This window comes from Seriola aureovittata, chromosome 9 (genome assembly GCF_021018895.1).
Source record: "Seriola aureovittata isolate HTS-2021-v1 ecotype China chromosome 9, ASM2101889v1, whole genome shotgun sequence".
Lineage (NCBI taxonomy): Eukaryota > Metazoa > Chordata > Actinopteri > Carangiformes > Carangidae > Seriola > Seriola aureovittata.
This window is the reverse complement of record NC_079372.1, coordinates 19,263,737-19,291,361: the sequence shown is the minus strand read 5'-3', so window position 1 is coordinate 19,291,361 and position 27,625 is coordinate 19,263,737. Positions and strand designations below refer to the sequence as shown.

The window sequence follows — 27,625 nt, the reverse complement described above, 5'->3', positions numbered from 1 at the left end:
TCCCACAAGCCTTAGTTGTGACAAGCTGCCATTTCAAAGCTTCTGCCTGCATCCAAGAGAGAGTAAAAAGACAGCTTCAGCTTTTAACTGTGTCACAAGATTTTTACACTTAGGGAGTTTTGTCTCCCTTCTTTTTTTTTTTTTTTTTTCCCTTACACCCTCTCCAGTTAATAAATCAGGCAGAAATTTTGCCCCCCAGAGGTAGAGGATGATAAAAAATTAGTTTTGGAGGGGAATTCTTTCATCTTTTTTTATGTGTGTGAAACAAAGAGAATGGGAGACAAAGGCGTTATCAGTGGCTGCAGCTGTGCTTTAGGAGCCTGTCCTTGGGAAGTGGGCTGGTGAACTTTTATGGAGGCCAAGGTTGTACAGTTAAGCTCGAATCGCAAGCTTACGACGCGCACCAACTAGCAGACACACACAAGGCCTTGAAAAGAGATCAGGAGGAATCGATTGTTTTTTGAAGCCGTACCAAATTAAGCGGCATTGAACAGCTTACATACTTTTGTGGCACCTCCAAGCCCTTTTTTTTTTTTTTTTTTTTGTGAAAGAGCCGCTTGGCGTTGAAACACAGAAATCAGTAGCGTTCCAACTCCTGAGCTGAAACATCCCCTTTTTTCAGAAACGGGAGAAACCCCGCGTCCTTGCTCGTGATCCGGAAAAAAGATTTGTTCAAATTTATTAAGAAAAAACAACAGGAAGTGGAGGAGAACCCAGACCACACCTTTCTACTTTTATATATCTATATCGCTCAGGATCGGTCTCAGCATGCACAGGTGACACTGATCCGTATATCACGTTCCCGCTCCGTCGCCTTAATCAGAGTGAAACAAGCTAATCGCCTCCGTCTGTGTTATCAGTTGATAATTTACCCCAGTATTAGCGCTTTGAGGAGAGGCACCACAGAACGCCTCTGAGCTGATAAATGAATCATGGGGCTCCAGGCACGCCAAGTTGGCCCCCTGCGATGCCATCTAATCCCATAATGGTCACAATAATGATGGAGCAACGGGTGGTGTCATTACATGGGGCAGTTTCCATGACAGCACCCCACCCCAGCCCCGCCACCCCGAGGTAGAGCAGACTAGAGAAGGAAGAAGCTCTGACTTTGGGTGTAAAATGCACCTCTTTCACTTTTCACCAGCGCCCCTCATCAGAAATTATTTGACGCCTCCGTCTGTTTTTTTTTTCCCTCTAATCTGCAGACACACCACATTTAGCGGAGTGATCCGTCGCTCATGCGTGAAGCTTTCCAAATGAAAACTCGCCGTGGAGCCAAGCTATCGTCTCTTGCTTACTCTCGGTAGCAGAGTGTGCGCCGTCCTACCTTAAGGCCTCCATTTTTTTTTACCCATCAGCCAAGCCCTCCAAACTGACACATGCACACTGGCTCCCTGTCAATTTCATGTAATTTTTTCATTGACACGTAAAGCTATAAATTCAGGGTGGCGGGCTGCGATCAAAGGATTGTTTTCCTCTCTCTTCTGATCAAGTCAGGTTGTATCAGCCCAGCCGCCGCCGCTACAGAGAATCATAGGTGCAAAATCGAGTCCTTGTTTTAATGAAGTCATGCTGGAGCTAGTGCGTGAGAGGAAGAGACTGAAGCAGACACCTCTCTGTGATGTTCACATTTCATATCTGCCTCTGCCCAGGAGCTTGCCATTTTTGAATTATTAAGCAGAGGGCTCTTTCTTCTCTTCGCCTCTTTCTTTTCTTTTTCTTTTTCTTTTTTCTCTTTCTCCATTCTCTACATTTTCTCTCTCTCTCTCTCTTTCTCTCTCTCTCGTTCTCTCTCAAACTCTTCCCCTTTATGCTCTTCTTTTTCTCGCTCCTCCATGTCAGTTCAACCAGCTCTGGCTTTGGCAGAAGCAGTGGCTCTCACTGAGATGCAAATGGCATCCTTTGAAGGGGCGCATTGGGAACGTCAATTAATCCAGCCGTTTACTCGCCTGAGTAAAAAAAAAAAAGAAAGGCTGTGCAACCATTGTTCGTAGGCTGTTTCATCTTTATTGTGCTACAGGGCCGTGTTTTTTTTTTTTATCCGCTGTCCTCATGCCACCGGATTCGGCGGACTCTTCAAAGAATCAGGATATATCAGGATAGGCACAAAGGCGAGGAAATGACATAGGAAGCTGAGGAAGCAGAGGTGTCACAGGAGTAGGGTTGTATTGCATATTCCATCATGTCCCTTCTCCTCCCCAAACCCCTTCTAACACGAAACCTTCAGTTCACCATGTAGCTTTACTCTCAACTGACCTCCCTGTCACCTATGCCCTTTCCAGCCCCAGACCTTTCTCCAACCTCTGCTTTTATATTCCTCCGACTCCGCAACCCCCACCCCCACCTGCTGCGTTCAGCCCTCTAACTTTGCTCTCTGTCTCTTGGGTGGTCGGTCTTCAGATCTCAACGTCCGGAGCCCGTGTTTGGATAAGGTGTGCGACCACGGGGCGGTGTGCGTGGTCAAAAACGACGAGCCGGTGTGCGAGTGCCCCGAGGCCTGTCCGCAGACGTCCGACCCCGTGTGTGGGTCCGACGGCCACAGCTACGGCAGCCCCTGCGAGATGCGAGCGATGGGCTGCGCCCTTCAGAAGGCCATCCACATCCAGCACAAAGGACCCTGTGGTGAGTATCTGCACAACAATAGAACTGAAGTATGCCGGCGCCCCATTCATGAATTACCGGTGAGCGTCACGTTCATACATTATGCAGTCACATTACACCATACAGTCGCTTACAGTACAGTCATGAAATCTCTGTGAAACAGCGTGAGTCGTAGCTCACAGGTAGGAAAAGATGGAGACCTTGTGGAATATAATTTAGCTCATATTAATTAAAACTGCCACACTACCCGTAGGAAAAATTATAATCCACAGACATTAACAACTAACATAGAGAACATGGAGTTGTGCGAACCCCTGGGGCTTCCCATTTTTAATCCAACAAAGCCAAAACAATATTTAACGCACCTTCAGGCCTCTTAAGAAAATTCCTGATCTCTCGTTCATCATTCCTCCCTCCTGCTCTTCGTCAGCCATTGTGCACAAACGCCAAGGTTCTCGATCGCTTGTTCTGACCTTTAAGTGAAGATGCACTTTTCTCACAGAGAAAGGAGAGCGCACAGCATTTCTTTTCTGTAATTGGCTACATGAGTCACTTGGCTTTGTCTTGCCGTGTCGGAGTATCAGCTAGTTATTAGTACACCAACGACAGCAGAGCTTCAAGTGGTAAAAATATATTCAGACCGACTGTGCAGGCACACAGCCACCCGGACTGATTTTTACAGCTTGGTAAACCCACTTAGTGAATACTCTTGATGGCTTAATGCCATCTTGCAAGGCCAGTTTTCCCATGAACTCTAATTGGTGATTGAGGGTACTTCCTTTTCTATAATCAAGCCATTCGCTTTTCACACACACACACACTGGGCAGGAGTACAGCAGTTATTGGCCCCTTGGCCCAAGTCTCAGTTACTATTCACTCAGTTTTACTGCGAAAGATTTTTATCTGCATATTTTCAAGACCGTGACAATGAAAATGAGTTGGCGTCTGCGGCGCTGTATTTGTGCATGAGCTGAGCAGTTAGCAAAATGATCAATACAAGTGAATTAGTCTCACTTTGCTGGTATGAAATTGTACTCTAAAGTGTGCAAACAGTTTATGGCTGGAGTTTGTTTGTACGGGCTAGTCTGACTGTTTTGTAAAATGAACGGTGGTTTGAGTTTCTTATTGTGCTCAGTAGATGGTAGGTGTAGTTGTTGGAGAGGTCCTGTGTGGACTCTTTCCTCTCTGCCTGCCCGTGTATTGCATCTGTCATCTTTCCCTCCCAGCCTTCTCTAAATTGAAATCCAGCGCGGGAGGATGTATGCCAACAGGAAATGGAGCGAGAGCGTGTTTAGTCGGTGGGCAGGCGGGCAGACTCAATTTGGTGCGCTGCACTGCAGGTAGATGGCAGGTCTGTCGGCTCAGGGTCCTTGTGCGGTAATGAATAGTCTTTATTTTAAAAAGCGAGAGGCAGAGCGAGCTGGCGGAGTGGAGGGCCCTGTCTGTAATCCAGCGCTATGGATGGTTCTTGGCTCCCAGAGGAACAGGCCTGCGTCAGCGCAATGGTGCCATAAAAATGCTGAGGCATTGGCTTGCCAGGCGCGAGCCAGCCGAGGAATGATGGCGATGATAATGTGGGTTATTTCTGGGCTGTTTGCACAGCTTTACTGGACTTTATTCAGCACCATAACAACTGACTGACTTAAGCTATTATCTCACCTAATTATCGCAGGCTATTCCCACCACCAATATACTAAGCATGTTTATAGAGCAGAAAAGGAGAGAGAGGAGAAGAGCATATGCTGCTTTCAGGTGGTGTTGGAAGTGTCGGAATTAAAAGCTGAAGGCACGAGCAATGAAAGAGAGTGGTTATGAATAAAGAGGGAAATCTCTGTGACACCCAGGTGCTTGAGTAACCCAACCATTAAATAGCATTGTTACATATCCAGATTTATACCTTTTTTTTTTTTCTCAATAGGACTCTAATCATATGCCACATTTTATTATCTATTCACATCTGTTTTTATGTGTATTACTTTTGATTCAGACTCAGAAGCAGGAGCTTAGTGGAGGCAGGTGAGGGCAGCCGTAGTTTAAAGGGTGGGAGAGGTGCCACAATAGGGAAAATAACCACATGTGTGCTTAACTGTGAGTGTGTGTGTGTGTGTGTGTGTGTGTGTGTGTGTGTGTGTGTGTGTGTGTGTGTGTGTGTGTGTGTGTGTGTGTGTGTGTGTGGCTCACTCCAGCCTCTCATGGGCCTTAGCTATAATTTCATTTCCTCCCCTCTGGGCTAGAAAAATAGTGGTTATCTATATGACTCAGGTGCAACCCAATAGCGATATGAGTGACATTTGTTATTATTCCCAGATTTTTTTTTTTTCCTCCCCCCTGCGTTTGAATGGTGGGTAACCTTGTACTGCGGAGCGGGAGAGGGGGCGCTCAGTTAATAGACCCCCCGGCTGGATATGAGTCGCTTCGGAAAAAGGCCCATTCATACGGCTTTACCCAAACAGATGAGAGCAGAGACGCCGGAATCATTTGAGAAAAAGGAAATAACAAATTTTCCTTTTTTCTCCCACAGGTGTTGGAGATGATATACACAGTTGAGTAAGAAATATAGGTCACACCAGCAGCGTGAGAGTGGTCGGAGAGAGAGAGGCAGTGAAGAGAGGGCAGAGGGGAAAAAAAGGGGGGGGGGGGGGCAATAAATGCAGGGAGGCAAGGAGATGGGGGTAAATAAGATGAGGAGGAGCAGAGAAAGTGGGAGGCAGAGTTTATAGTGTATTGGCCAGACAGGCATCGACGGGGGAGTTGTTATCATCCAGGCATGTTCACAAGCCTTCAAAACACAGACCAGTCTACTTCTTCCTGCTTAATCCTGAGGTAATACTCCGCCCAGACCCCTCAGCCACAATTCAGAGTTTTCCCGGTGAGGATATCAACAAAACGCAGTAAAGCTGGAGGGCCTCCGATTTTTTTTTTTTTTTTTTTTTTCCCCCTCTCCTCAATGACTCAATCCTTCATGCTTTCAAGGCCACTTTTTACACCAACCTGCCCACTATGCCTCACACTCATATCTAAACGCCACAAATACTGCCACCAAACACAACAACCAAAGCCGTCACAGTGCAACACCCAACATCAGTGGCTCTCGGCGTTAGGTTCAGGTCCCCCTGAAGGAGACCTCGAGTAAATTCAACAGGTCCTCAGCAGAAAGAAAAAAGAGTTTGGTCTGATGATTAGAGGAGTGACTTGTAGAAAGAGAAAAGCAGTGACCTACAACATTGTGTAATTACGTCTGTTAGATGAAGGGATGACACTAAAATTTCCATGACTCACGAAATGTTCACGGTTAATGAAAGCAGCTCATGTGACGCAATAATATCTGCTTCTCAGCTGCTAATATTTTCAATTTAGATATGTAAATTCAAGACGACCCCAGTGTGCGTTAAATAAAATTAATATTGTGTTTCATTTCAAAGCTTCATGCGGCTTAGAAATATAGATTTTCTCCCAAGTAGCAAAATGGTTTACCCCAACAACAGCATAAATTTAGCACGCCGCATTGCCAGACTCATGTCAGGCTTGTGATGAATGGTTGCGCAAATATCATCCCATCTCCACTGATCCGGGCCCCAGTGCTGGCTCAACGCTGGCCCAAGTGTTGTATCGTGTGTTGCTGGTTCTCTGCCCACCTCCGCTGGCCCAAGACATATCCAATCTGGCAGCCGTTTATTGGGGCCGGAGGTAGGTCACGTTTGGTGCCAACTTTGAGCTGCAGTTGGTGATTACCTGGGTTGTCTTGCTATAATTTTTTTTTTTTTTTTATTTTACAATTTTTAGCTCACTCTTCAAGCTAAGTTTTCTTTTGGATACAGTTGGTATTAGATTTTATTAGAGCTGGCATGAAAAGCCCTTAAAATATCTCACTTTGATGCTGCACTCACTGCGTTGGACTGTATATCTTCCTCGACCGGAGAGCTTCTCACATTGTTGGACGTGTAAGGCATGTGAATGAGGTGAAAGATCTCAGCCTCTAATGTTACAACACTGGCACTCACTTTTTTAACATCCTGCCTATGTGTCATAATGACTAGCCTGTCAGACGTTTCACCTTAAAGTCTGAATTTTTATATGACGGTGAACTTGTCTGCCTTCAGAGAGAGAAGCACATGGAAACTCAAGATTAGCGAAGACAGACTCAGAGATGTCTGAATCGGAGATGACAGAAAGCGGAAGTCTTAATGTTGCCAGTAATGGCAATAATTCTCCCTCTTCTCCTGGCTTTGAAGTGAGGCTCCCCTCCTTCTCTGTCTGTTTGTGATGCATGTTGTCTGGAGGATCAGGCAGTGTGGAAGAGCCAGCTGCGAGGGGCAAGAGCTGATAAAGAGGCGAGGCTGCTATCAGGACACAGGCCCGATAAAGGACAACACTCACCACCACCACCGCTTCCTGATTTATAGCTGAACCACAGCAACTCTCATTTTAAAGACACTTCTGTTTTTTATTTATTTATTTTGTCACAGAAAAGCTTCGCTAACATCTTTTTTTATGGATCTGTCGTTGTGGAAGGAGGAAAAACTCTCAGCACAAATCACATTATTGTCTAAAATATCACTGGATGCTGTCGCTTTTGGAACTAATTAGCTGAACCATGAATAGACCAAAAATACACATCAGTTTGGGGGAAACATTGATCCTGCATGCTCCACCCATCTCATTTTTTTAAGGTATGAAATCATTCTGCTCACATACAATCCATTGCTTCTGCAGGCAATATTCTGTATGTTAAGTGCCGTAAAAGGCTGTTAATCCAAGAAGGGGGTGGATGCCAGCGCTAGATGGAGAGATGAATGAAATGAAAGACTCTAAGAGAGCAATAAACAAATTAATAATGCGGAAGGGTTCCAGGGGCCAGCCTCGCCTCTCTCAATTACTGCTAAATCAGCAGAGGTTATTAGCCTGCCTCTAATTGAATGTGATAGTGAGCTGTGCTAATGCAATCCTCCCGGTGTAATTGGTGTCAGAGGGAGAGGTGCAGCCACTGTCTCTCGATGAGGCCTCGCGCTTGCCTTCTCATTTGTTTTCCTGCCCCCTCCCCCCCGTGTGACACTTGTCGCTACCCTGAACACCTCTGATCCTGCCTTGCTGTTTCTTGAGGGGGGGGAAAAAAGTGTTGCCCCCTTAGACGCAGGCGAGTTCCTCAAGATGATCCAAGTGAAGTAAAGTAAAGACTGGAAAAGCTCCTCAAGCCTTTTTTGTGTCTCAGTGCAGTCTTTTGCAGAGAAAATGCAGATGTCATCCGCCATGATTCACTGTTGGAAGTGCTGTGGAAGATAGCTCAGTTTTAAGTCGATGTGAACAACCTACAAAGTGATAGATACAACAAGGAAAGTGGAACTTTTCTCGCTCAATCCGGACTAGTTTCCCCAGAACCTGGTGCTCAGAAGCATCCTTAAAAGATAATGCTGGCACCATACCTCCTCAAAGGGATGGTGGTAGGCAGGTGATGAGCAGTACCTGGCTGTCACTAGATACAGCAATTGGCATTCAAGCCAAAGAGTTCAATTCTCGTCTCATCAGACCAGCAAATCTTTTTCCTTCATGCTTTCAGCGTCCTTGAAGTGTCGTTTGGCAAACTCCAGCCGGGCTGTCGTGTGGCTTTTTCTCAGGAGTAGTTTCAGTTCTGACCACTCTCATATAAAGTCCTGATTGATGCAGTGCTGCAGGGATGGTCGTCCTTCTGGCTCTTTTATTCCAACTCTTCTGTTTTTGCAGAGATTTTTCTGAAGTTCTTTGTGTTCAGTTGTGAAGTTTCAGCTCTAGAAAAAGTGGTTTTCCCACGATGCTTCTGGGAACTTTCAGCACTTTAGCATCTCTACCCCCCCACCCCCACCCCACCCCCCCCCAGATCTGTGCCTCGGAAGAATTCTATCTGTGGGGAAATTTCTGAATTTCATGGCTTGGTTTTTAGCTCCCACATGCATATGAACTGTGACAGCTTTTAATAGACAGGTGTATGCATTTCTAAAGTATTTCAAATCAATTGAATCTGCCTCCGGTGGACTCCAATAAAGTTTTACACCAATTCTACACTCTGTATGGAAACTTTGCATCTCTGCACTTCTTATGTCTGTGCTGCTGCGCTGCATCGTTAAGCACTACAGCAACTGCCAAGGGCTAAATAAAGAAAAATACAAATACAACAATTTTTTACTATTTACTATTTCTATTATTTGATAGTTTTGTGGATGCTGCTTTGAGTAGATTCATGATTAATGAATACTGAAAATGGCACATCTTTGTCTTTTTGCTGTAATAATATGTGTTGTTGATTAAATATTGACCACAAAAGTGCCTAAAGATTAGTGTCTTGGCTGTAGCGAAAGTGAGTATGTGCAGTAATAATATTCTTAATGCAAAGTTAAGGTTGTGCAGTCGCACAAAGACTTTTATATCCATTTGAGAGAGGGCTCGTCAAAAGGTAAGATCAGTTTGAAATGCACTTCAGTACGTTCGCAGATCAATGACAAGCATTAATTTTGATCCGTTTTCAAGTCTGCCACACAGCAAAATATAAAAAGTGTAAAAGCAGGTATTTAAAAGGGTATTTATTATAGCTGACCTGCCTCCAGAGTCAGGTAAAAAATGCCTCAAACACACACACACACACAAACACACACACACACATACACACATCAGCACACAAAGACTAAGCCTTCGCCTTTTTCCTTATCTCCATCTAGATGAGGCTTGTGCCAACTGCTCTTTCGGGGCAATCTGCGACGCCCAGAGCGGACAGTGTGTGTGTGCATCAGAGTGTGTGGAGACCCACCAGCCCGTGTGTGGCAGTGATGGCACCACGTACAACAGCGAGTGCGAGCTGCATGTGCGCGCCTGCAAAGAGCAGATGGACCTCCGAGTGGTCAGCCAAGGAGAGTGCAGTAAGTAATGCATACACAGTGTGTGTCCAACGCTTACATGGTGTCATACTTCCTGAATCTCAACGTCAAATGAATAATATGAAGGGTTCTCGGTGTAAGCTTGAATCCTGGTTGAGTTTAGACAAAGATGTGTGAAGCTCTGAATTCACTCTCGAAAGCAGAGCTCATGAGGAAACTGATACAGCTGCAGGCGGGCTGGTCATAATCTAACAGACTTGTCAAAAAATGGAATTGCAGTTTACTCAGATGGGGAATCACCGAGGGAACATGTATATGTCAGTTTTAAGAAAGCGGGTATTTCACAAGAGGAAGTCGCATGAATCGCAGTTCAGACAGAAAAAAGAGAAATCTCATTTAAATATCTTTCCCAGAGATGCATTCTGAATTCTGGTGTGAATGAGATCCATCAAAACGTCTCCATGAATGTTTCCCTTTGCTGCATTGACCTGTCATGCGCTGACCGGTCCCTCTGCTGTTGTGTGTGTCTGTGTGTTACAGAAACATGCGGCAGTACTGTTTGTGCCTGGGGCGCCCGGTGTGTCCAGAATGAGTGCGAGTGCCCGCAGTGCTTCAACGAGGCCTACTCCCCCGTGTGCGGCAGCGACGGCGCCACCTACGACAACAACTGCGAACTCCTCCTGTCCTCCTGCATACGGAAGGCGAGAATTGATGTGGCAAAGCTCGGCAGCTGTGATGAAGGTAGGAAATGGACTTTGAAATGGTGTAATTATATTAACCAATCGGCCATTGCAATGGTGTAATTATCTTTATCAAGTGACCTGTGATACGGTGTTCAGTCATCTGTGGATTTTCATAATGGTTGCATATGCCACCAGCAGCATGCCAACAGGCTAACACGGCACAAGATGAAGTGAAAGTCACACCGCATGTCCCTGAAAAAAACCTGTTACAGGAACACAAATGGCTTCTGGGTGATTAAGTTCAGGTCAGCTGTGCATTTTAGAAACGATAATCTTCATGCTTTGGCTGTCATGTTTGCTTGTTTATCAGTGCATATCATACTCCATTTCTTCAGCCGCAGTAAATTCTCTATACGTAAGAAGCCCCCCTTCTTTTTTCACCCACTTCTTATCAGCTGTGGCTGCTTTCTTTTTCTTTTGTTTAGTTTTTTGTTTTTATGGAACTCAACACTTCCCCTCGTTGTTGTTCCAATAAATTAAAACTAATTAATTACAATTGGTCTTACTTTGGCATTCTTTAATCTTGTGTTAAGCCACTGTCAATGAAACCGAACCCCTTCTTGTACAGATGAATTAAAAGATTTAAGATTTTCACATTTTCAAATTAGCTTTCCAGCAGCACATGAAACACAAACACATTTTTAGATTTTTACATTTACATTTATCGCATTTATCCAAAGCAATTTACAAGTGAGGGACAACACTAAAACTTCAGTGCAGTGTGAGACCTTGGTGTAAGTACTAAGTACTGAATGTGTTCAATAAGGAGATGAGGTAAAGACACGCACAGTAAGAGGAGGTGCTCTTGGGAGAGATGAGTCTTCAAGAGAGTCTTAGAGATAGCAGGCTTTTAATGTGAAATATCTGCAGGAAGTGTTTCGTTTCATCGACATTAACATTGGAGAATAGCATAGCATTAAGTATTTAAGGTGTATTAGTGAATGAGAACAATATTTCTCAGCAGACCAGTGGGTATCACATGTGCATTCTGCAGAATTTACCATAAGAGTCTTGATAGCCTGAGTAATTTCACTTGGTTTTTTATGAGGGGCTGTAGTCACAGCCATTGAATACCAGAGCTTATATTTGAGAATTTATGGTATATATTTTATCAAGCCCTTCTATCCAATTATGCTTAAGTGTGTGATCGATGGCTCTTAATGTGAGAATCCCTGATTTTTACGCCTGTAGCTCCATCGTTCCTCCACATTCAGAATAAATGAGATCTATTACGCCGTGCAAATCATATCTTGATCAGCGGTGACGGACCGAAGCGGAGTATCACAGTCCCTCACTCGGCCCGTCTTGGGGACAACCCTGGAGGGAGGAACGTGCCAGCCTCTGGTTGTCATGCAGACGGCAGCGATGCCGTTCCCCCGTGGCTGGTGGGTCGTCACGGCGAACATAGTCATCCGCTGACAAGGTGTGAAGGGGAGCAGATTACACCTGCCAGCAGGAGCGATGGCTGAAGAGAGGAAGAGAGGGGGGTAGACGGAGGACAGAGCAAATAGAGATGAGAGGAATCCACTTCCATTTTGATTGCTAGCCAGGGGTGTTTCCTTCTTTTCATTTTTTCCTTTCTTTTTTTTTTTCGGTCTACCATTGTCTATCACATTGGCCTGAAGCCTGTGAGCCGAATGGTCCCGCCAAAGCTTCTTGTGGTCGATTTAACATCATTTCATTGACTGAGACAAGTGACCTTTTTTTGTATGTGGAGCATGAACAAACGTGAAACTGTATGCCCACGATGCAGACTTACTGTCACTACACACACACACACACACACACACACTCTGTCCTCATTGTCTTTTGCTTGTTTGGTATCAGGCAAAAAAACTGCTCTCTGCTCCCCACCCAAGGGCATTGCTTTGCTTGTGGTGCCTGATGGCTTAGTTTTTTCTATTTCATTCTCGCTCTCATACTGTGTCTGAACATCCTCCTTTTTTTTTTTTTTTTTTTTTTCCATCACTTGCTCATTTTGATTCAGAGAAAACCATCAGGCTTACACAATAGAATTTTTTCTCTCTTTTCTTTTTTCGCTCCCTGCCATCCCACCCACTCGTCTCTCTCCATTTTGCACTCTTCTCCATCAAAATTGTGCCTCTCAACAAAAGGGGCACCGATGCTTTCACAGATAGGGGTGGAGATGGGATTGTCTCAAATCGATAAATCTCGCATTAGGGGCATCCACTAGTCCTGTCTTTATCTGCAGGCTCGGTCCCTAGTCCTTTCAGCCCCTTGAATCGGAACTGACCCTCCACAGGAAGTTTGGTGTGATTGTAAAACGATCAAAACCAAGTTGCTGTTTTTCCCCCCTTGAAATATCTGTGTTTGGCTGTGGGATCCCTCTCTTCAGCTGCAAACCATAAAAAGGATTTGTTGTTGATATATTCACCCCCGACTAGACGAATGGGTGGTAGGTTTTGGCAAAATTAGGAGTATAAATTGTCTAATACAGCACCCTGTCACAAATGTAAGACCAAAGACTGTATTTTCTGTCTCTATTGTAGACAGCAGCAAAGCTGTACATCACCGCTGTGCACAACCCCCCACTCAATACTTCATATCTAAGATAAGCCAGGAGAGGAAGTGAACATGTGATTTATACTCTTACGTAGACCTGACTTAAAAACCATCCTCATTAGTCTTGTGTGGGGGGGGTGGGGGGCACAGAGCATAAAAATGGAAGTTGTTTCCTCCCGCCTTTTATTTAGCAGTAATGAAAAATGACAGTGTTCCCACTGTTGGCCATACAGGGAAATTTGTCACCTGTTTAATTTCACACTCGGGTAGGCCTGGCCTCAGCTCCTTTTCTCGACACTGACAAAGTGGCAACTGAGAGCAGTGTATCACCTACGGGGGCCCAGGCCCTTTTTTTAATTGAATAGACATTTAATAAACAAGATTATGAGAGCAGGATCACACGGTGACGCACGGTCCGCTCCCTGCGCCGCACATCACACAGATCAGATAAAGAAAGCTGCAAAAAAAAGCAAAGTGGGTGGCTGGGTGGGTCAAGAGCTCACTGGAGTGAAATCAGCGGATTTTTCCTTCATGGTACATCCATCACAGGGGTTGTAACCTTCTGTTGAGGCAACAAAACTTCTTTTCTCTCTCTCTCTCTCTCTCTCTCTCTCTCTCTCTCTCTCTCTCTCTCTCTCTCTCTGCCATCTCCAAACACCCCATCCCTTCTCCCCAGCGGGCGTGATGCTCTATCCCTCTCTACCGTATGGGAACTTTATTTGGATAAACTGGCTGTCACATCCGTCAAGAGCAGGTCATACGAGGGACTGATCGATGGAGCGAAAACAGAAAAAAAAAAGAGGCAGATCGCGCCTCGCTGCATCCTTCGGTAAACACCGTTGCCATTTTCAATCTCTCGCCATGTGGCACACGCCGCAGTGACGGAGGATTTGTTTTCAAATGATAAATGTCCAAGTTGACATTCACACAGGTGATGATATCAGAGGTACCGCAATAATATCTGTCGCGTCCTGGAGTCGCGGATGTTGATGTCCGGTTGACCAAACATCTTCAGGCTTCAATCCATTACACACATTATCCTCCACTATTTACACATATCCTCCTCTTCTCTTCTTCTCCCTTCTGTTTTCTCTCTCACACACACACACACACACACACACACACACACACACACACACACACACACACCTCCAGACAGATTTGACAATAGCGTCTTCTCCATCACTTCTTCTATTATTTCCACTGTCAAATCCCTGTAATGTGTTTTTTTTTTTTTTTCTCCTCTGTCTTTCATGGACATTATTCCTGTGCTATTCATTTCCTTTCTTCTCACCGCCACTGAATTCTGTCTTCTTAATGGAGCTCCCTTGGCTAAATAGACTCGGGCTTCTGACATGATTGAGTAAAAAGGAATGGATGGGCAGAGCAGAGAGAATAGCTGATACAGCCATCTTAGCTGGGGATGTATTAATTGAAAGGTTCATAGGCAGAGCGGGTGGCGGGCACATCAAAGAGCAGCAGCTAATTAGGACCCCTCTTCGCCCTTCACTTTTATTTATTCCATTCTAATGTCTCACCTCTTTTATTTATTTATCTCGTCTCTGTGTGGAGGCCTGAGCGGAATAAGAATTGGCTACTCCTTGCGCTTCCCTTTTTCTTTTTGTGTCGTGCTGAGTTGGCGTACAGTACACAGATACAGGTGGCCAGCTGCCAGTGTCCCAGCTCTCATTATTTCTCTTTCTGCTCGGTTCTGGAGTCAGCTGACTTCTCCTTTTTCAGGGCGGGGGCGTCCGAGGCCAAATGGCCGCGATAATGTCGGTGGCCATTAACCAGCACATTAGCCCCATCACAACATGTTAAGTTTAACTCGGGACTGCGGCTCGCGATCGATAAGCTTCAACAGCAGATTCGAGCCAAAGGATTAGGGTCGGAGCTTCTGCTGGTTCAAAATGGAGACGGATCGAGTCCTTAACAGGTTCTGATGTCTGTTGTGGGGGACGTGGCCTCTGGAACTCTGCACAACGCTCCGGCTCCACCGTTGTATCCACAGTTAATAGAGTGAAGCTCCCCCTTCTTCCACTGTATCGACCACTGAAAGCTGTCACAGCCCATTTCTGATGACCCATATCAAGGAAGAGGCCAGAGCTTCATCCGCTGCACTGTGACCCGCTCCATAATCTGCTTTAGAAGATGGGTTATGCTAAGTGGCACTTCCATCACTACGACATCGATTTCACCATTAGAGGTGGCGCATCAATACGGAGAGTTGAATGAGCCCTGAAAGTAGACAGGAAGAGGAAGAAACACCTTGATTACCTGATGCTTATTTGAATCTCTCAGCCGTGCTGGGAGCTTTTAGTTGGACTGCGTTTCCTTTTTTGAATAACAAATTTGTTTCAAATGAACTTTCTGCCAGCCCCCCGGGTGCCCCTCTCTCTCTCTCTCTCTCTCTCTCTCTCTCTCTGTTTAATATTCTCTCTATCTTTCGTCCTGACTGCTTTCATTCCCAGCCTTCACATACATTCACCTAATCTCCCTCAGGAGTTCCACTGTAGGGGAAATTTACAACTTCAAAAGCAGGATCCTCCCCTTTTGTTCTCTGCACTCTGCAACAGCCCCCGATTTGTTTGTCATAAACGAAACCCCCAACAATCCTGCTGGATTGTTTTTTTTTTCTCTTCTCTATCTCTTTTAAACCTCGGATTCCTCGCCTTGTGCTGTAGTTTGCACAGCAGGTCAAGAATGACAACAGTTTTGTGAAAGCACAAATCCTGGGACTTTGTTTGCAGCCTCTTCTTACCGGGAACATAAGGTCGGCTTGAGCAGCTCTCTCACTTCAATCGAGAGAAGTGCACTTCTGAAACAAATAAAAGGGCGTCTGGGGTCACAGTTAGAGATTTGCTAGGACAACTTTCTTTAAAGTCTCAGGAGATAATTAGATTTTACAGAACGCTTTGCAATTAGTTGCCTTCTCATATCAGGAAGCAGACACCCATAAAGGCTTGCCACCAATTCTGTCAGCGCACTTGGAGGCCAGAGTTAATAATTCCCTCCCCTTTTTGTCTCTTATTTAATTGAAATGAAAAGGATGCCTCACTGGTGGTGCAGAGATGTTGTGTCTAATTTATTTAGTGAATCTCTTGCCCTCACTATGGTGGGTCATTATCTTGTTCTACCAGCGGCGCCTTTAGTTCCCTCTCTGCGCAAACCAGCGTGAGGGAAATGTAAATTATCTTAACTTTGTGATGCTCCTGATGTATAAGTGCAGGCTTAACTTAAAGAGAAGTGAAACTAGGACACTGTTTCCATCTGATGCGCCAATAAAGAGGCATCTCCCTTGTGTGTTTGTATGTTTTATTAATGACGCTGTGCACTTACGGTGTATGTCATGCAGACTGCGGATCAGGAGGGTCAGGCTCGGGCGTGGAGAGCTGTGAGCAGGACCGCTGTCGCACGTTTGGAGGCTCGTGGGATGAGGATGCGGAGGAGGACCGCTGCGTCTGCGACTTCACCTGCCAGAGCGTGCCTCACAACCCGGTACGGCTGCCTTGAAAAACCCCCACTCCAAATCAACACAACTCACACGGCCTAATCCTTAAAATGAAACTGACACAAAACTTTTGAGTAACAACCGGAGCACACGAACGCCCGACACATACTGCTGCCGACTTATTGTTTCCTGTAACATCTGTATCTCTCACAGTTCATCAGGGATAAATGCAAATCACTTTAGAGATTATGTTCAGGTGAGACACATGTCTGTACATTTATAGTTACAATGCAAACACAAGCTGCTTTTCTTGATCCAAAATGTACAAATGTAAGATTTGTCAGATGTAGCCGGCAGATAACTCACTGACAATATTATGATGATCATCTTTAAAGCCTGATGGGATGGTTTGTTTTTAAATGGTAAGAGTCAACACTATCTATATTTTATACTTAAAGACACAGGCCGTCAAATATATTTTTTGATTAAAAGTATGTGCTGTTCGGCTGATGTTCCAGTCGACGGCACTTCTGGGTGGCACAACTTAAACAGTAACTGTGCCATAAGCCGGTTGACACAGAATCTCAGGTTAAACTCTAAACTTTCTTCATTCTTTTGTAGGTTTGCGGCTCCGACGGCAAAAACTACAGCAACGAGTGCGAGCTGAAGAAGGCCAGATGTGAGAAACAAGAGCACTTGTTGATTCAGAACCAGGGACCCTGTGCAGGTCGGTACATCCCACCACTCACATTTAATGCCGTTGCAGTAGCAGCAGAAGCACCCTCACCAAGACTCATTGTCACTGACATCCCATTTCTCCACTCATTCCATCCATTGATGGGGTAGTAAATAGTCTGTAGTTGGAATATAATTCTGACAGCGCTGCTGTTGTCTCCGCAGTGTGACCGCGGTAGCCACAAGCTAATGAAGGGAAGGAGGTCGTGGTTGAATATGATGCGTGTGTTTGTGTAATTTCCTCAGGGAGACTTGATTCAACAGCCTTGTTTATATGTAGAAACTGACCGTTCCTCTGAGGCTGGCTGCCGCACAGTTATCTTTCTCACAGGCTCATGTAATGTGAATGTAAAAACCAGCTTGAATCATTAGTTTCATCATTTATTCCCTCTGTTCCCACTTTGTGCCTTTGATCGCTTTGCTTTTTTTACGCCTGTTGGGATTCATGTAGCTGAGGAGTGTGAAGATGTAACGTCAAAGTGTGTTTTCATACTACCACATATACAACATATACATCTGTGCATGCATTTAGCGCATGCTAGCACGTCAGCAGCTCATGGTTTTTTGTTGCTAATTGGTTGTTTGGGTGTTGATATCTAAAGAGCCAATCACATTTCACTGTTGTTTAGGGGAATCTCCGCTGACACATTCCACTGTATATATTTCAACACTCATTTACTACAGTGGTTTGTGTTTATTATTGATGATGATGTAATTTCCACGACCGTACATAGACTGAGTTGATAGTGATAATGATTCATTTTCCTTTCCTACAATTTCTGAAAATTTAAACCATTAAACTTGTGCTGACAAGCTTGCTTCTCAACCCTCGGGATATCACTTTCCCCCACTTACTTTAATATAAAACCCCCTCTGTCTGCATGTAAATGAATGGCATTTATCAGCCACAATAGTTGTCAGATCGGTGGTTAAGTAGCAAAGGTTAGTTCTTCCTCTTCATGGCTGTGTTAAATGAAGAGCTTTTGCTCCCGATTCGAGCCCGGGCCCGCAGAGCAGAGCAAAAGGCACTTAAGGGATTTCGTGTGATCATTCCAGCCTGTTTGATTCCCCGTGGGTCGAAAAGAGAGGAGGATGGAGAGAGTTGAAGAGAGAGTGAGAATGAGGGAGCTGCCAGTGTTTTCACACACATCCCTGCAGATTCTTCTCTTTCCTAAGCTGGCCTCCTTGGGCACTGACTGTCACGCTTCTCTACCATCCATGGATAATCAATCCTTTTTTGAAGAGCCCTCTATGGGTACGCGGGCTCTGGGCTCTCCTCTCCTATTGGCTAATGGAAGAAAAAAAAAAAAAACTCAGATCTTGGGGAATTTCACTGCCCTCCACATTAGCTATGTAAGGAGAAACTTCGTATGACCTCAACTCCAGAAAGTTATCAAAACATGCTACCTTTCGCTAGTGGAGCATGAAAGAAAGTGGTTCTGATTTGGAAAACTTAAAACTCTTTTGCATGTGGTGCCAACAGTGTCATCTGCTGCATGCACATGTGTAAAGTTTGCCCATCCTCTATAGCTGCCTGCAAAACTCAAAATCTGGGTCAGGGATTTTGGTGGAATCCGAAAAAACACTTATTGGTTTACTACACAAGCAAACACGTGCAGATGTGCTCTTGCAGGAATTTAAAAAAAGTCTAGCTGCAACAGAAGAAGCACAGCAGCAGACCTTGTAAACGCAAGGGTGATATTGCACGTCACAATGAGCCGCATTGTGCCGGACAATGGCCACTGAAGAGGAAAAACCCTTGGAGGGGAGAAGAACATATGAAATTAAAAGTTCTCCTCGTCCTAATAGGCTCAGTACAGATAGCTGAATGGAGGGCTGGAAAGTGGCAAGTTAAATGAAGTGTGTCCAAAGCCCATCTCTGGAGTGGGAAAGCACTGGAAAAAAGAGTGAGCCGAGTCATCACCATTAGGCTGAGGCTCATATCCACACCAGTAACACTGTGATTTATAGCCCCTGTATCTCCAGCCTCCAAACTCCAAATGAGCAACACAAGAAAAAGAGATCGGGAGGGGAATAGAGAGAGACAGAGAAAAATAAAAAGGGGAGGGAAAGGTTTCTGCTTTCTATCTCTGCAACTTTCCTTTGCACTCCAAAGCCTGGAGAGAATTTGAACAATGATATTTTTTTGCCTCAGCCATTAAACAAACCTCCCCTTTCCTTTTTCCTACTACTGTATGTTTTGTTGTTGGCTTCCAATTTTTCTGGAGAAGCGCCAGGTTTTGGGAACACGTTTGTTTTTATTTTGTTGAATGCAGTTGCGTATTCAGAGCTGTCACACTAGTATGAAGGCTGGTGCCTCCGCAGACAAAGGAGCTCTCCACACACACACCGCACAGACAGAAACTGCTTGGCACATTCCTTCACATTATGCAGCAGGCTTTTCTTTTTCTTTTTTCCTGGAAGGTTGTAGGGCGGCAGCACAATTCTGTAATATTAGACAAGAACAAATGAAGAGAACATGCCTCCTAGTAGGTGGTAAATGTCAGCTCCCGCACATTCACCAGCAATGCCATTGTTTGTTTTCACTGGAGGTAATAGCATCATTTCCCCCTGATTTTGAGCTATTGTGGAGAAAGTAGAAAATAGAATTGTTATCTTGAAGCCGGCTGCCAGCCTCTCCACCTCTGCCCCTCGAGCCAATCTCATTGTTGGCAAAAAGTTACATGTTGCTCCGAGATTGTGTTGTCTAAATCCCACTCAAATGTTGGTGTTCTTCTTTCTCCCCTTGTGCCACGTTCCCCTCCCTTTTTTTTTTTTCTTTTTATTTATTTATTTTTTGTTGTTCCTACCTCATCAGTGATTTCAGCCACATCTCTGCCTGAGCTGACAGCACCCCAGCACTGCAGTCTGTCTGTGTACGGCTGCTGCTCCGACAACATAACGGCCGCCTTAGGAGTCGGACTGGCTGGATGTCCCAGTAAGTCCTCTGCTGCGTCCCACTGTGACCCTTCGCCTCTCATGTGTCCTGAGTTTGTTGTGTGCACAAAAACTGTAGATACTATCAGCCTGTTTCAGCATACGGTGGCTTATTGTCCTTGACTGCAGTTACACTTCCAAAGTTGCAGAGCTGAAAATGTTTCATCTTAATCCAAGGAATAATTAGATAATGTTGCACTGTATCAACAGGAAAAATCTCTTCATCTGATGATCTTGACGAATGATAGCACACAGATGGAGCAGAAAATGCTGCATCAAGCTGTTAGCTAGGGGATACAGTATGGATGGAGAAAATGCAGACTTAGAAGGATAGACTGAGATTTGGTAAAGAGGGAGCTCACCTAAGCACACTTTATCCAACTGGGCCAACATTTGAGCCCAGTTTAAATCTTCAATATCTCTCATAGTAAGCTGAATTCAGCTGTTGTACATTACATAACATTTGGGTCTTATCAAAGACAGAGAGGCACGAACGAGAAGAAGTTAAAAGTTAAATATTGCCCTGTTCTCCTCAGGTACCTGTCAGTGTAACGCCTACGGCTCCTACAAGGGGACGTGTGACCCGGCCAGCGGTCAGTGCTCCTGTAAGCCGGGCGTCGGGGGACAGAAGTGTGACCGCTGCGAGCCGGGCTTCTGGAACTTCCGCGGCATCGTGACGGAGAACATGAGCGGCTGCACACGTAAGCTCGGTCTTTAAGTATCCGTGCTGAGCGAGCAGATGCACTTACCCTGATACTGTTACACGACTTCAACAGCAGGAGTGGGAGTCATTTGTCGAAAGTTCAAGTTTTCACACTTACCTTGAGAGTTATCGAGCCGCGCAGAGAGAGTTTGGGTTTCTTCTGGGTTTTGAAAAAATCTGTCAAGTCAGTTTTATTCATGTAGCCAACAATCACAAATCACACATTTGCGTCTGAGGGCTTTACAATCCACAAAAATACTTTAAAAAACCGAGAGAAACCTCAGGAAGAAAAGAATTTACATGCAATAGACGTATATACACAGTAGACAGAAGTAGAAGCAAATGATGTCCCAGTTACTCGAGATGCTTCACCATAAAACGACTGCATCCAAAGCGGAAAGAGTAGTAAAACAATACAGTTGTAGAAACTGCTTCTGAAAATGTTATGTTGTTATTGTTAAATCTCCATTCAACACATTGTAGTGGGATGGATCCAAACACATTTTGGCACAGATGTATTAAAAAGCCTGGACAAATAAAACCAAATCTATTCCATTAGAGGTAAGTGAGAAAATGCATTTCTCACTAAAATCATGACAATATCTTTGAGTCAACACTTAGGGTATTAAGTATTAACTTTGGCATAGACAGTAAAAAGTAGATTAAGTACCAGCTAAACCGCGATTTGATGGTCGTTTTTTGTGTCCTTCAGTCATGTCAAAACTGTACTGAACGAACTGTATTCATTTGTATTCGAGTGACGCCCGGGGTCAGGGCCCCTTGTTTGTCTTGGTGTAATGCAATATGGTGACCAGCTCGTACCCTGCCGCTGAGGTATCATAGGACATATGCTTCCAAAGCCACAGAGCATTTTCAGTCAACAGCAGGAAGCCTGCAGGTGCCTCACCCGTGGCCTGACCTTAACAAGGTTTACCCACAGCAAGCAGACAGCACACTGCACACCAATACCAGGTTCAGCAGGAGAGGAGGGGAAAAAAAACACACATCATTGATTCTAGGAACATGATGGGGTTGATGTCCTTCCCTAAGGTTGTTTTCTTGAGTTTCTGCTATGCACTCCTGCTCCTCCCTCAATGGCCCCTGAGGCTGGATGAACTGTTGCCAACCCTTGACAACAATATAGCTGAAGCAGGGATCAGGGGCTAAGGTCGCCTCAAACCCACTATGTACACCACATAAGCCAAGCTATTCGAATCCCTCTTCCTGTCACTGTCCTCAATTGATACAATTTTCTCATCAATCTATCTCTTCCTGTTTCTTTCTTCTTTTTTTTCCCCCTCTACATCTCCGTGGCAGCGTGTAACTGCGACGCCACGGGCTCGGTCCGGGACGACTGCGAACAGATGTCGGGCTTGTGCTCCTGCAAGACGGGAGTGAAGGGCATGAAGTGCAACGTGTGTCCAGATGGAAGCAAGATGGGCATGAACGGCTGCGACAAAGGTAATAAGAGAGCGCGCAGAGGCAACATGGCGCGCGTTTTTCTCTTCTTCTCTCCATCATTCTAAAGTGTTTTGCTGTCACTTGTCTCTGATCCATGGATCAGCCTTGCAGCAGCCAGTCTTTTCTCTGTGTGCTCTTCACATCCATCTGCTTTATTGGAAGGAGGGAGGCTACAGGGCAGTTAATCGATAGTGATTAGGAAAATACTTGAGTGTACAAATGATATGTGCATGACATATCGCTCCACTGACATTTTATTTCCTCTTCACCATACGCCATTTTGGACCATTCACTTGAATGTGTATGTTTATACTCCTGCATAAAGACTATTGATTACACTTAGATTAATAATAGAAACAGCTCCAGTGGCTGCACGAGCTAAAACGCCGGTTGAAGGAAAGTTTAGTTCCTGCTGCGGGGACCTGCAGCTCCTTGATTAAGATGCACCATCAGATATCGACTGGAAGTCAAACACTTAATGAAGCCAGCGGTCCCGGCACAGTGGTGGGGCACTTTGCCACACACCCCTGCCAGATGAAAAGACAAGATACTGAGAGGTGGTAGCACATGAAAGCAGGAGCCAAGGGGTGGAAGGGCACTGAAAGCCTCTGTGATGTTGCAACAATGCAAAGACCCTACACTCACAGTTGGCCAGTGGACGGTGGGCTCCCCGGCAGCAGCTCCTGTTGCGGAAACTTCCAAGGCTTCAAACGCTCCTTTGGAGACTTTCAGCAGAACGCTGTGGAAAAAAATACCCCGAGTGCAGACCTTTACATAACTGACTGCAGTTTCAGGAAAAAATTCTGGTTTGTGAAACTATGAATAAGTCACGCTGTGTGACATGTGACAGGTATATAGAGAATCTCATGAGTACATTATCTCTGCTGCACTGTGCTGTTTTTGAAGGCTGGACAACCTCTTCTGGTTTTGAAACGTACCCACCGTTGTGCTTGCAAACACCCCACTGTAGATTGGATTCGTGACACAAAGAGAGAGTCTCGTCCTCCACCGGTTGGAGATCCGTTCATTTTATTTGTCCAAATCAAAATCGTTGGTATGACGTCACACGGAAAAGCGGAGTAAGCTTGATGCAGCAGCAGCCGCACTATTATGTTACTGTGTATATGAATGTGGTGAGGACTCAGAAAACTTATTCCTGTTTGATTACGTTCATATTTCATCATGCTTTACAAATTTTTGAGAAACTAATTTATTGGCTGTTTAACAGGCAGAACTCGTGCTTACTTAATAAAAGTAAGCAAGAGTTCTGTAACTGTAAAACATTAAATATGCATGCTAATTTAACTTTTAATTTAGCTCCGCATTTCCACAACAACCGCCACAATCAGAAGTCATGAAGCAGCTACTCTCTCCTGTCTCAAACTGCATGAGTGTGGAGCCACACAGAAAATCTAACAACACAAATCGCCGTCTTCCACAGGACCTGAGGCTCCCACTTCATGCCAGGAGTTAGAGTGCAGCTTTGGGGCTTCTTGCATTGAGGTGAACGGCCAAGCCCACTGCGAGTGCCCCGCACCTGACTGCGATGAGAAAAACAAGACTAAGGTGGGAACTTTCTGCACTTGAGAAATAAGTATTTTGATCCACAGGTTATAAATAGAAAGACTTTGCTTCAGTGACCTGCAGGAAGCTAACGTGTGTTCCCATCTTCCCCCCCCCCCCCCCCCCCCCCTCTCTCTCTCCATCTCTGTCACTGTGGAGCAGGTGTGCGGCTCTGATGGGGTGACTTATGCCGACCAGTGCCAGCTGAGGACCATCGCCTGCAGGCAAGACAAGGACATCACAGTGCAACACTTCGGACAGTGCACAGGTGAGCCCCGTCGGTGCCTCCATGCATCACACGTCGCACGGATGGCCGACTGTTGTCAGACCCTGATCCGGAGATAATGAGCGGTGTCGTGGGCCTCCTGCTGTTTCTCCTCCTATCCAGCTCTCCGTCTCAGTCTCGGAGAGAGTGAAGCCACAGCGACGTGAACGCACTTTTTAGCTTGAGTTTTGCGTTTAAAAGAAACTACCTGCACATAACAGCAGGTTGAGCAGTGATCCTCATTTGAGATTAGGCAAATCCAAAGTATTTTATTTCAAAGGACACAAGATCAGAGTTTCATGTTCGTTATTCAAGTTCTCTTCTGAGAATTTTGAACTTTTCATTGTTTCTTAAAATGCAGTTTCTAAAGCTCTGTGATTCTGATTGTCTAATAAGAAATATTTGGTTAATTTTACGGAGTGCATTAAAAAATAAGCCCCGTCTTCTTCTCATGGACTGTCAGGTGAGAGCAAAATCATGTGTGCCACTGGGGGAAACGTCAGAATAAGAAAGGGTGAGGTACTGTAGTGTTCAAATCCACGGGTTGTGCAGTTTGACTGGAAGTCTGAGTCTGAGCCCTGCAATCCCACAAGATTGCGATGACACTTCCTCTATGCTTTTCTCGCCCCTTTGTCGGGATTTGGCTCCATCTTCAAACCCCCCACCCCCCCTGTTGGGAAATGCGTCATTCCTTTTGCAGCCTTATGCTGGCAGGAACACGACGCCGTTTCAGTGTGATGGCGGATCTAGAGTACATGTTACGTGGAGTAGAAGGTGCAGCTCCTTGCCCCTTTGGTCCAGAGGGTGATGGATGTTGTTTGGATCGGTGTAATTGGTACTAGGACATGTGCCAAGGCCATGGCTTTCATGTACAGTGAAGTTGTTGCGCCGACTGCCAGCTTGCGTCACAACAGGGTTCTAGAGACGCTGCCGGCGAGTGCGGTGTGGAAGGGAAGTGCCAGCTGTGTGGGTCTGGCCAAGAGCCACGGCCAGGTGTCTGGCATTTTGGGGTGTAAAAATGTTCGTTCACCTCATCGCTCAGTGGGCACAGATCAAGTGACCAAATACTGTGTCGTAAAAAAGCAGAGTCCTTTTCATCCATCTCCCTTGGGTGCTCTTTGTCAAACCCAAACTAGGTCATATCAATAGGAGGCGAGGCTGTTGGCATGGTCGTTGTTGATCCGCAGTTGCAGGTACACAGATAAAAAATACAAATAGACTCAGCAAGAGATCAACAAGGCTTTGATAAGTCCCTGAACATCTGGTAATTACAAATTCAGTGCCGTGGGTTACCAGCAAAAGGAGCCAAAATCCAGTCTGGTTTCACATTCCTCTGTTGCCTGGCAATGGAATTGTGGGTTGTGTGTAATCCCTCGCCTAGCATTGCTGCGCAGAGAAGGCAAGAAGATGCCTCTCAGCGGACTCTTTCTCTATCGAACCCTCAGGGGAGGAAGAGACAGGCGAACACTCGGGCTCACCGACAGCCACAGAGGATTTTTTAATTTCTTTTCCCGGACGCGGTCGCACCGCGGGTAGCTGCTCCGCCACTGCTGTCGGCTCGGGGGTTAGATCTCGAGCTCATTTCACGTGTGGCTGGGTGCGAATTAGCATTTGCTCTGCCTCCACCCCTCGCCACGCTGCAGCCCTGCCCGCCCTCCCTCCCACTGCTTACATGCAGTGCTTCCAGACGCCCGGCCTCAGCGCTGTGGCATGCTAATGCTCACCAAGCTGCTATGTGGTTTGACAAGAGAGCAATGCCAAGGGCTTTCTATAAATGAGTGAATATTGATCTTTTTTTAACATCATTGATCTGCCGCAACTTTTTATTATACCACAGAGTGTGACTGCTGCTGCACAGTCTGCCTCTAATGGGCAGGCTGAAAAAAAAGAAAAAAAAAATCACAATCCTGCAGAAAAAGCTTCAGATTTTTTTCTGCTGGTGACAGAGAACTCTCAGTTAACTGTGATGTTACCCAGCTGTCTGTGAAGTCTCCGAGCTAACAGGCAGCACAGCCACACGCAGAGTACAGGGAGGAGTTTTTCTGGCTTCTTTGCTGTTTCGCAGCAAATGATATCTGAGAAATCCATGAAAAAAAAAATAATGCAAGAGCTACTGTACCAAGCACCAGAGGGAGGGCATTTGGGCCAATGAACAAATTCTAGCACCAGGGGAAAATGGCCACCAAGTTGGCAATGACCCACCTCTACCATATGGTGTTATCACCTGTAGGTTTGCAGCAAATTGGCAACGAGTGACAGCATATGGCATCGGCAGTCCTCCGCCTGCGTTTTAGTCAGGGTTCTGTTGCCTTCACAATTTCTGCTCCATGTCCTGCGATTTTCTCTCATTATTCAATCTCTCTTTCTGTTTGCCTCGCCGTATTCTTCCGCCGCTTCCTTTGTTAACCTGTTTTTATTTTTATTTTTTTTCGTCCTGATTTAATCCCTTTTCTTCAGGCAGTTTGTCCCTATCATTTTCTTCTTCTTGGCTCTGTGGTTCCCTTGTCTTTCTCCCCTGGTCTCCTGTATCCAGATTCCTCCTCCTTCTCGCTGAGTGCGGCTGACACCGTAAAGACAATCTTAATAACCACCTTTCAACCGTAACTACATGGCTGAGACATGCCAAGATGACAATGATTTTTTTTTTCCTACCCTGTGACATGACTGTCCATTGCTCCACTGAGAGGAAAAAAAGCAGAAACACAAGCAAATGGACTGTTAAACCTGATTAAGAGAAGCATCAGCTGAACAGACTGTGCCGCTGCTGCTTCTTTGCTCTCTCAGACGTGTGTGCTTTTCTTCCCTTATCCCATGTCACAGGAGCTCCCTGCTCGAGATATGCACACACATTAGGCACTTCCCAGGGAGCAAGCCGCCTGACGCTAAGCTTGGCACCTGACTGACAGGTGTAGCCAAGAGGAAAGGCAATGCATGCCACCATTCTTGGTGATAGCATCTCTGCTCTATGCTCTCCACTCCGAGTCTCTTTCTCAACAAATATCTGCCGAGCTTTAAGCTGACACCCCGTGAGTCTCCCAGGCTTTCCGCCGTCTCAATAGGTATCACATTTCACACCTCGGTGAATAATTGCAGATCAAATAGGCGATTATAGCAGTGTAATTAAGTCCTACACATAATGTTAGGTGAATCCTAATGAGGCGCAAATCTTTGGTATAGGGTTTTTTTTTTTTAATTTGAAATCTTTTCATTTCACCCACATGCTAACACACATTTATACTCGTGGGACGTAGAGGAGGAACGACAGTATTGTCACGCCTGCGTGCCTCGGCTAAATCTGAAGGACTCACTTACGTAGCAGCTCCCTGCCAACTCACTTCTCCCCCTCAGGAGTTTTTGTCCTATTTATCGTTCTTTTATCGCAGACAGTTTGTCCTTTTGCACCAGAGCTTTTTGCATTGGTAATGATGGTCTCTGCAGAGAGCCTCCTCTCTCTCTCTCGCTCTCTCTCTCCCTCATTTGGAGTGATTTTTTTTTCTTTCTCTTTGCTGTGTGTGTGTGTGTTTGTGTGCGTCTGTTGACAGGAGAGTGTTTGTGGTGGCGTTGATGGATGCTCATGCGCTCTGCGAGCAGCAGTCTGCCGTCTTTGAAGTCAGAGTTAAAGCCGGCTTTTTTTGCCCCATTTCTATCAATCATTCATCACCGGAGGCACTGGCTGTTGGTGATTAAAGCTTTACTACTGGAGGGCAGCATTTGAATATGGATATATAATTCATAAGCAATGGCACAGCACGCATGCAATACACATACATGAATATTGTACAAACAAACGCATTCCACATG

General features: G+C 45.4%; 1 protein-coding gene across 9 annotated transcripts in view; it reads left to right on the top strand.

The window, feature by feature from the left end:
• The window catches only part of agrn (agrin), a 248,571-nt gene that overhangs the window by 179,363 nt on the left and 41,583 nt on the right, over nt 1-27,625 (top strand). For all 9 annotated transcript variants that reach the window (XM_056384775.1, XM_056384776.1, XM_056384773.1 and 6 more), the window contains 10 exons: nt 2,401-2,622; nt 9,288-9,485; nt 9,984-10,184; nt 16,065-16,207; nt 16,782-16,887; nt 19,714-19,833; nt 20,369-20,533; nt 21,853-21,996; nt 23,438-23,562; nt 23,722-23,827. In XM_056384775.1, coding sequence (XP_056240750.1) covers nt 2,401-2,622; nt 9,288-9,485; nt 9,984-10,184; nt 16,065-16,207; nt 16,782-16,887; nt 19,714-19,833; nt 20,369-20,533; nt 21,853-21,996; nt 23,438-23,562; nt 23,722-23,827 — 1,530 coding nt within the window. The remainder of the gene's footprint in view (nt 1-2,400; nt 2,623-9,287; nt 9,486-9,983; nt 10,185-16,064; nt 16,208-16,781; nt 16,888-19,713; nt 19,834-20,368; nt 20,534-21,852; nt 21,997-23,437; nt 23,563-23,721; nt 23,828-27,625) is intronic.